At 34.8% G+C, this 10725-nt stretch overlaps 1 protein-coding gene across 1 annotated transcript; it reads right to left on the bottom strand.

Annotated features, from left to right (window-relative positions):
* Positions 1-200: 200 nt before the first annotated feature.
* LOC108456897 (uncharacterized) lies at positions 201-9019 on the bottom strand. The gene is made up of 3 exons (XM_017755630.2): positions 8019-9019; positions 4989-5296; positions 201-846 (listed from the first exon to the last, which is right to left on the bottom strand). Exons 1-3 carry the CDS (start codon positions 8834-8836, stop codon positions 488-490), a joined length of 1485 nt encoding a protein of 494 aa, XP_017611119.1. The 5' UTR covers positions 8837-9019; the 3' UTR covers positions 201-487.
* Between the last annotated feature and the right edge of the window lie 1706 nt (positions 9020-10725).

The following is a 10725-nucleotide window of genomic DNA, read 5'->3' as shown; positions in this document are numbered from 1 at the left end:
CTGCTTGAAACTATTACCCAAAAAAAAAAAATACCGTACGACTACTGTTGAATATCTAGCTCATAAAACCTCTTTAACATATCTAAAGAAAATTTTCTCTGGAGCCATCAAATATGTTACGAAAAACAATCCCATGTAGACTAGTTCAAGAACTGGACTATGGCTTTATAACCAAACTATTCTTTTCCTTCTTTGATACCTTTTTCTTTAAAGATAAAACTGCTAGAATAACTGAAATACCAATAGCATACAAAAGATGTAACCAGACAATCCTTGTACCAACGAGGAATATAATTACATTTTCGACAAGAGGGGCAACTAATTTGATGACAAATAATTTCATCGATTAAACGAGACACTTGAAAACCACTTTCCAATACCAAGAAATGGTACCGTCAAATATCCATGTACCAGTTATTCCCAAAATCTAATATAACTATAATTGAGAAAACATCCTAGTACCTTTGCAATGTTAAGCCAGAAGCAACTACCTGGGTCCTTTATGCTCTCCCCTACTCTCGATCACAACCTTGTTCCGAATGTCAAAATCAACCTTGTCCAGATCAGCAACTGTTCCGAGGTAACCATAAAAGATCCTCTTTTTTTCTCCATTCCTCTCATCCACCTTCACAAGATTGGGATTTTTATCATCGTCATCCTTCCCTAAAGTCAAAGGCTGTAGATGGGACCAAGCCTTGCGACCACGGTTTTCCTTCTCAAAGTATTCAGCGAGCCTGACAGCATCGATCAGGCCTGACTGATCATTGGCAAACTTGACCACTGTAATACCGAGATGACCTTCTCTACCATACATGGACTTGCACTTGCCACTTCCAAACCCAAGGTCTGAAAGCACAAACATTAATAGTAAAATGAAATATTTTGAAAAAAGTTAGATTCATTGAAACTTTGAAGTGCATGGTGAAGCTCATTGAGAATATCACTAGCCCAGGGGTTGATTTGTTGATACATTTTTGCAAGATATTCAGAATCATGATAAAGATTCCTCAGTAACTTTTTAAAACAATATAAGACCCATTGAAAAGTTTTTGCTCTTCACAGTGGCTTCTGACAAGATGCAAAACACTCGCATTGTACTAGTGAAAACAAGTAACAGACAGGCTCACTTATCGGGATCAATTAAATAAATGAGCCGTCAAGAACCCACTGTCACTGGCAGACAACAAACCAGTAACACAATGACATGTACTCATGCAGCAAATCACCTATATACATGAAATGCACTAGATAAAGAAAACATAGTTGTGAAAAAGATGACAAACAAATTTATCATACTGCCTGGTAATGACAAGCACAAGCAAATGACAAACATACAGCAATCCAGATTTTCAAACTTCAAGGTGATCACAATGAAAATATATTATAATAGCAAAAAACCAAAGAGTAACTTATCAGAGAAAAAGACAAGTTTGTGAATCACAACAAACAGGTTAAAAGCAATGTAATGAAAGAAAGAGATTCTTAACCATAAAGACAACAATAGAATTTGACTTGTACACGTCTGTGTGCCAGAAAAGGATCCCCTTCACTACTAAAAGGAAACATCCATTTCTTTATCCTACGGTGGCACTTCCAACAATTCTACTGTTATCATTTGTTCAAAATTCCTTTCCTCTTATTTTCATATATCTTTATATTCAACCACTAAAATTTCTGCCATAGATCAACTTCGATATTAATCTACCCTAGATAAACAAATTGACATCTCCACTGCTGAGGAACGAATCTTTACCCCTCTGCACCAGTTAAATTGAAGAGAAGGGTTGTTTCAGAGAGAAGAGAAGGCAGCTCCCATATGCTGCTAGCAGTAATAAATTCTACAATGAATGATCTAAGCAAGCAAAAATCAACAATTTAGTGAATATACTTATCAGTGAGAGGCAAGATGCCAACCTTACTACTAATGGTACCTCATGCAACTAAACAACATTGTAATTGGACCATTAATGAAATTTGGTGTGCTTATGTAAAACCTCCTTGCTGGCCTATCCCTTTGGTGTAATTTTATTTCTAAGCTTCTCTATGTATTTGGAAGGTCATCTCCCTGATGTCCGAGTATGTCTCAGACACAAGCATCAGATATAAGTACTTGAAGAAAAAGAAGAGTCAGAGTAATATATGTCGTTACACAATTATTAGCAATTAAAATGCTAGGTTGCTCGACTCTTCATATTTATTGAAGTACCCGTGTCTAAAACTTGTGTACAACACATGGATATGGAGATATAATTTACAAGGATCCTCCAAATACATGAAAAAACTTAGAAAAATCTAACCATACCATGTCGCATGCATACCATATATGACACTCACACTGAGCAACATAGATAAAAAGAAATACAAGATCTTCCCTGCCACAGGATACACACTTCTGAATGCAATCAATGTAGCAGGCTATTGAAACTCTCAGAGTGCAATAAAAATACTTGAAAATTACTATTTGCAGAAATACATAAGCTTCATGAAGAAACCATGAGCACTAAGTATTTCAAAAAAAACATATGGCGTTTTCTAATTTCTCCCTCATTTTGATTAAGTATACAACTAAATGGATGTCAATCTGCAGCAGTTTGAGGAATCATAAAAATATAGAAAAGCTAAACATTGTCCATAATGGAAAACCAGACTTTCTTTAGTGCTCATCTTCTCAAAGCATTTTCTCCAGAAAAGACAAAGAGGCACCTTGGCATTTGCCCCTTGAGCATCATCCTAGCGTTATTCCAGTAAATAATAATAATGATATCACAAATCGAAAGCCACCAATTAACTGTTACTAACTGAATATGCCTGAACTAGCAGTCTGACTAGCAAACTACACATGCACAAAGGTTGGAAGCGGACTATGATTAAAAGAAGCAAGGTTACCTAGACTTGATTGAGAGAGTAGGATATGGGAATGTACCCGTATTGCCAGAGAGTTATAAGCTTCTCCATGTATTTGGAGGTCATATCCTCATATTCATGTGACAGACAGTTTTGGATATGGAAACTTCAACAAAAATGAGAGCAACAAAGAGCAGAAGTGCTTGCACACATCAAGGAATCACAAACAAGCTAAACTACATTCTAACATTATCCAGAAGGTCTCAATAGAACAAGTAAATTTGGAAAAATGGAACCCGATATAAGCACGACAGACATAAGGCTCAATTAAATCAGCATCCAAAAATTTCAACAAAGTAAATCTCCTCAATCTCATCACCTTGGTACCAGCCGAAAAGGCCAACAGAAAAGCAATCTATAACTTTCTTCATTGAAAACAAATTATAGTGAGCGGGTCTCAATGCACTATATTTAAAGAGAGAACTTACAAGACATAATTGAATTTTTTCCTCCATATTCAATACTTACCACCACAACAACCAGAAGAGCAAACAAATGTTAGGGTGAAACTACTAAGATGGAATTAAGGAATTTCATGATGATAAAATACTTGTTCACTGCAAATTGCAACTTCATTGAATACCAAAATGGCGACATTCAGAATCAGACACCAGTCATAAAACTGTAAATCATAAACAGCAAAATAGCAGAATAGTTGACACGAGGCAGAGAGAAAATTAAACCATAATACAAGTAAAATAAGACGGATTCATGGGAAATTATTGATGTTAGAGAATAGTCTCTGGACACCAAATTTTAGAGCTCAGACAAAAAGGTTTTTAAATGACAATTTCGTGATGCTTTCATAGGGAATGTTGAAACCAACATGTGATTTAGAGTACCTTGACCCAAAGCACAAATTTACCATCACAGATGCCTATAGGCTCACACTCAATGAAATACTAGAAATAACATTTACTCATCCATAAATAACACGGAAGAATGCCAGATGTAGGTTTCAATAGGTAAGATAAAAAAGGTTCAAGGATATTTTATCAAGCCAGGGCTTTGATCTGGATATTAATCAAGACCAGTTTGAGAACTATTTGCCTAGTTTAGTGAAACCAATGTTTTGATCTGGATTGTAATTAAGACAAGTTTGAGGACTACCTGCTCAAGCTACCAAGTCTAGTCCAACTTAACTAATATCAGATAAAGCATAATTCATCCAACAACCATAGCTAAAGCTTTGATAGAAATTGGCCAGAGCATTAGAAATATAGAACCAGCTTGGTTTTCTCCAAAATTGATATTAATGCTCAGGAAAAACTATGATCCACTTACAGATCAGATAATGCAAAATTTGGTCCATTACCAAGTCCATGCCAGACAAACATGAGATCCCATCAGGCTAGATCCACAAAAATTAGCACTTAGCAATAGTGGTTAGAGACTATAAGCATCAACCAGAATGGGATAAAAATGTAAAGGAATTAAAACAAAGAATCGGCACTAAAAAAAATTAAGACCTTAATAAGCACAACTAAAGGTTCAGGAGTGGCCACAGTGACCATTCAAGCAGGAAACGATGAAGAATAAATGCAAGCATAATCAGAAATATTATACACAACCAAGAACAACATACTTTTAAATCACACTTATTATTAAAAGGATTCAACAATGGGAAAAACGAAACCAGCAAGCAACAATTGCTGTCTCAACTTCCACTTAATAAGCAAATGCAAAATTAAGGAATCAGAATGCACCAAAGTTTTCTCAAGTTTCAAAAAAATTTATGGGGGGAAAAATATATATATATAGTATATTTGCTGTTTGCTGGATAGAGCGCTCCATGAGTTGGAAAGAATACTAAAAATGACCCTCTACTCATAAGTTTATCAGGCCAATAGAGATAGCATAGTTGTGCCCTATCCTTGAAAACTTGTGTAAAACAAAATGGAATTGACTAATCTAGCAAGAAGTTTGATTAATGACAAACAATGACGGGTCAATGCACTGACAACATAATTTAAAACTTATAAGGAAAGAGAAGGGGAACTAATTAGATTAAAAATCACCTAAACAAATCACGAGCCACCATACAAAACACTGATAATAATGAAGAATAATGGGGCACATTATACCTCTTAGTTTGCTATCCATTGCTTTGTTCCCCAAACCTTCCATGCGCCCATCTTTACCCTTTCCTGTAATTGTATTATGTACTATCACCACAGGAGGCCACATAATCAAATCCTCTTGGTTTGAGACTGCTTCATCTGCAGGTAAGAACCGATAGGCCTTTGAATTATCAGGAGGCTTTGAGTAGTTCCATCCCATTAGCACACATAGAGCCTTGTGTAAGCCTAAGTGATCCACACGCAAGTCAGCATTATCTGAGTAGTATGTGTGCATTATCAGACCATGCATATCAGAGAAGTCTTTCGAGGACCTGTAATTTTTCATATCAAGTGCATTGAAGAATAAAATTCAGGTCTTCCTTTGAGACATCACTTGAATTAGGCTACAAGATTGAACTAGGGAAATGAACAAAAAATTATTCAGCAGTTTGAAAATAAGTTGTACAAATAAAAGGGGTAAAGTAATGTGCATGGCATAGAGCCAAAATATTGAACTGTCATCTGGGTTGTCTGCAAGCATCGAGATAAAACTTGCGCAAAAGGCAAATTTGAACACTGGATTGCAGTGAACTTATTCCATATGATAGCATAGCCAAACAACCATTTCCTTATTTATATATCATTAGAAATAAGGGTACTGTCATCACCCAAAAATTATTGTAACCGAGACTGAATAAGAGAGGGGGAGAGGAAAGGGATTGCAGTTGGATATAAATGCACCTCCTAAAAAGCCCCAACTAAAATATAAGGTTGGTTCAAAAGCTGTAGATTTATCAGCAATTACAATAATAGGCAACAGATTATACATGGATTTTGAAGAAATATATAGCTACAACAGGGTGTCAGATCATAACACCAGCACAGACAATAGACTGGACACCCAAAAAAGTTGAATCAAGACCATGAAAAGTTTCTCGTGCACGGAAAAGAAGAGTATCAAAGAAAAAAATAGTATAAGAGATTAGTACTTGCTTCCTCTGAGAAGAACCAGATATACACTCTTTATATGCCAAGACTTCACTCTCTACATGATAAGAGTATTTAAGCGAGGTTTCCATTTCTAGTGCCATAAGCAATACAAACAGAAAGATCACTGAATAATTTTAAAGAATGGAGGCAAACGCTCTATACATGCCTGCATATTCTATACATGCCTGCATGTGGACATTATACTTGGTGGATAACACAACACCATAAATTAAGATAAGTTTACAGCTAAACTTGAACAAATCAGAGTCACCCCAAGGGCCACTCTACAGAAAAGTAGTCAAATCAAAATAAGAACAAAAAAATCTAGCCACCATACCACTACATGCTAGGTAAGGCAAGAAAAACAGAGAAACAGACTAATACTTTTAACTTACACTAGCAGCCTTCAGCTTCAGAATTACTGATAAATTATCAACTACCAAAAGAATGGCTATTACAAATTACCACAATCAGGCCAACCCAGCAATGTCATGCGGATAAGAAAGAAGTTACAGACCACAGTATATTAGTACCAAGCAGCATAAAATATCGGCCATAAACTACCAACAACTAAGCCACAAGGACTAACGTCTACCAGGAATATCCAGATCAAAGCCTACAAGAACATAAGGTAATTACAACATGTTGCTATGAAAGAAAAGGTAATTATAAAATGCAAAAGGTGCAATTTAGCTCCAACCTACGACTAAACTGTGATGAAAGGTACTTGGAAAGGGATCTGAAATCCCCTTACTTTCCAAAACCAAACTAGGGACATGCTTACTACCCAAAAACAGTGACTTGGTGAAACTGCAAAGGGTCAGACTCATTAATACTGATGTTAATCCAAAATCAAATTTACTATATTGAAAATGAAAATGAATGGGAATCTAATATTAAAACCCATCAGAAAAAATAACATAGCCAAATATGAATAAGTAACCGTACAGGACACAGGGGCCAGCAACAGAAAAAAGAGCTACAATAATACAACATATATATAACAGCAATTTTATCTCTGACAAATTTTCCACTGCATGGATAAATAAACTGGTGTCCTTATGTACAACTACAATCACTATTGCATCGAAGCACTATAGAGAAATATACATTGGTACAACCTACCCTTCATTTTATGAATAAATTAGGCTTGAGTCAGTAAATAATCAACAATGACGAATCACCAACACAGCAATCCAGCACCAAAGCTTGCTAGCAGAAAGTGCCATTTTTCATTTTTATGATGAAGACATAGACTGACTTGGGTTTGATAAAAAACCGTAATACAAAATAACACAAGCAATGGCACATGGGAAGCACTTCTCTGAACCAGTTAGTAAAAGCAAGCAGCCAACAAAACCAAGATTATAGCAAACCAAGATTAACTATGCCACGAACAAAGCAAACCAGCAAAAAGGTAATAGCAAATCCAAGATTTAAGGTCAGGCTAAAGGGATCAGATTGCGCACTTACCTAAAACCCTAGAAATATCAGATTGTTGAAAAATGTCCGGAAAACCATTTATAAAAGGGAGACAACACTGCCTCAGCGTTGCATTACCTCAACTGAATTTAACAATTATTGTAAGCACTATCAGTATTATTTATCCATAACTTATTATTGAAACTCACCAGCTAATCCTTATTAGTAATAGTTTATGCTATAAAACACCTATCAGAATAAGAAAAGGAAACATTGTATTAAAACCCAGACATTATCCAAAAGAATAACACTTGACAAATATTATTCTAGTAAGAAATAGGTAACAACATCAAACACCTGCACTGAAACGATTTCAGTGCTATGTGCAGTAAATGCAACACAAGTCAACTAAATTCAAGCTCCAAGATATTTGCATCCTTAAGTCAATATCACCTATCAAATACAGCACTCTAGCTTAATATATTAAAATGTTAACAGCCACAAAACAAGCAATCTAATCTAACTAGTTGCAACACATCAAATTAAGAAAGAACAGAAACATCTAAGCAGTAAAATATGGAACTCAAGTCCCAAAAAATGAAAAATAGCATTCAAGAAGTTAATTCCAATTCAGAATCAAACCTAAATTTGGCATTAGATTTGCCACAAGCCAAGCATTGAAGCCGCCCTTGTTTACCATCCTCCAAGTAATTCTTTTTCTGCCCCGTATTCTCAAAAACTGCCTTCACAAAGTGCAAAAACGCCTTCTTTAGAGCACTTTGATCAACCTCCAAATGCTTATGATTAAACCCCGCATTATTATTTTGATATCCCCCACCAACTCTCATATACTTGGCTGCCCTAGTTTCCTCATTTCCAAGCGGGCTACTCATTCCAGTTAGGCGGTCTGACCCGCCTGGCCCCAAAGTGTAGATCTTTTCCTTCTTCTCCTCTCTTAGGTCTTTTCCTTCATCGCTGTACTTTCTCTTTAACGGGCCAGGCCCGTCACCCGGCGAATTCCAATAATCGCGATTATCGCGGAAGCCCATTGATGGGCTACCGAAGTCACGGGGTCCGATTATGGGTCGGGTAGGAAAGTCCTGGTAATCGGGCGGGAGAGCAAAGTAGGAGCGGACGCTGCCGTCGTAAAGGACGATTGTCCGACGCTCCAGCATGTGGAATCCATAAGCCGGTGGAGGCGGAGGGCCAAGGGCGGCAGGATCGGGGAAGGGGAAGGGTGGATGAGCTTGATTGGGGTCGGATTGTGACTTGTTTTGAGCAGCGGAGCTTGGAGGTGGGCCAGTCCTGGTGGATGGGCTGGGCTTGGTGGAGGACTTGTGGTCGGCGGTTGTGGAGGAGGGGTTTTTATTGGCGCTGGAAGAGGAAGATTCCCAGCGGGATTTGCGGTGGTTGTTGGAGGAGGATGACGGTTGTTTTGGCGGATTCGGTCCCGCCATCATTGGAATTTAGTTGGATTTTAAGGCTTTTGGATGCATTTAGGGGAATCACAGGAAGATGGAGCTTTTATTCACTGTAAAGTTCACCGGTAAATTATTTAGATTTTCAAAAAAAAAAAAGAAAGATCAAATTTTGCCCTCAACCCCTATAATTTGTCAAAGTTTAAGATTTAATTCAGTACTTGTCAAATAATTTTTTTTACCTAATGACATCAATGTGGCATGTTTATATAAACAAGGATGGCGTTTAATCCATAATTTGAGTTCTTTGTTCTATAGAGTTTTGAAAGCAAATTACTTAATAACACAAACTTCTTACTACTGAGAATTGGATCAAATGCAACTTATACTTGGTGGAGCATTTACTTAGCTAAAGAGGTTCTTAAACAAGGATTAGTAGCCACACTAAATCGATTATTTCACTTTTTTGATTATTCGAATTTAAATCCGTAAATTATTTGAGTATTATTATCTAAATTTGAATCTGAATTAAATATCATCATCTGTAAAAAAACTAAATTTAACATTTTCAATCATATGTAAGATAAAAATCCAAATATGAATCCACAAAATAATATATATTCAAACAAAAATTAGTTTTAAATAAAATTTATTCATAATTAACACTAAATAAATGTAAATTAACAAAAATAGCTAAATAACAATCCAAACATATTAAAAATAACAATTTAATAACAATTCAAATATACAAAACAACTTAAACACAAGAATTCCAAACAAATTAAATATTACATAACAATCTCAAATAACTTAATTACTTAACCCTAATTATTTAATAATAATTGAATATAGTATCATATAAATCATACATATAAAGAGGGTAAATTATCTAGTTGGTCATCCAACTTTTAAGGCGCTTTCATTTTAGTCATCCAAAATAAAATCTTTGCAATTTTGTCACTTAACTTTTTAGGGCGCTTTCATTTTAGTCATTCAACCGTTAGATCTCTAACGCCACTTAAGTTGTACATTCCACATCATGTTCAGCCTTTCATTTTGGTCACCCAAAAACATCCCTTTTTTAATATTGATTGGGTAAAAAAACATTAAAGTGAAAAAGTGAAAAAGTGGTAGAAACTAAAATAATGTTTTAAAAATTGTCAAATTGTACTTGTTTATCCCATTGCCGAAAGAAACTTAAATTTCTTTAATAATTTTATGCAAAACTTTAAATTTTTTATTATATAAACTTGAATATTCCATGTTAAGTTAAAAGAAAAGAAAATCATTGCAATTAAATAAATTAATTGCTTATTTTTCGTTTTGGTAAACAAGTGATGAAAAAATTCTAGGTTTTGTTTGGGCATGGAAGATAAATTTAATTAATTTAATTAATTGTAAGAATTTTTCTTTACTTTTAGCTTAGTATGAAAGACTCGAGATCATATAATCAAAACAAATTTGAGTTTCATATGCAATTATTAAGGATGATTTATTTGAATTGATTTTAATTTGGAAACATAAAATAAAATTTTAAGATTTAAAAGGAGACTAAATTAATTTAATTAATTTTAATATTATAGTAACAAATCGACATTGGTTGACATTATCAAGGGATAAAAAGTTTTCAATAACTTATTTAATAAATTTTGATGTTTTGAAATTTAAAATTTTCAATATTGAAAGAAAAGAAAATTAGAACTTTCGACAAAGGAATAAACAAGTACAAATTTGACAATTTTAATTGTATTATTTTAGTTTCTACCATTTTCTCACTTTAATCCTTAATGTTTTTTACCCCGATCAATATTTTAAAAAAAATGATATTTTTGGGGTAAGCAAAATGAAAGGAACTTAAAAGCTGGATGACTAAAATGAAAGTGTGAATATGATGTGGCGTGTACAGGTAAACTGGTGTTAAAGATTTAACG

The sequence above is a fragment of the Gossypium arboreum genome, chromosome 9, assembly GCF_025698485.1.
Source record: "Gossypium arboreum isolate Shixiya-1 chromosome 9, ASM2569848v2, whole genome shotgun sequence".
Classification (NCBI taxonomy): domain Eukaryota; kingdom Viridiplantae; phylum Streptophyta; class Magnoliopsida; order Malvales; family Malvaceae; genus Gossypium; species Gossypium arboreum.
The sequence above is the reverse complement of the archived record's forward strand: the minus strand, read 5'-3'. Positions and strand labels throughout refer to the sequence as shown.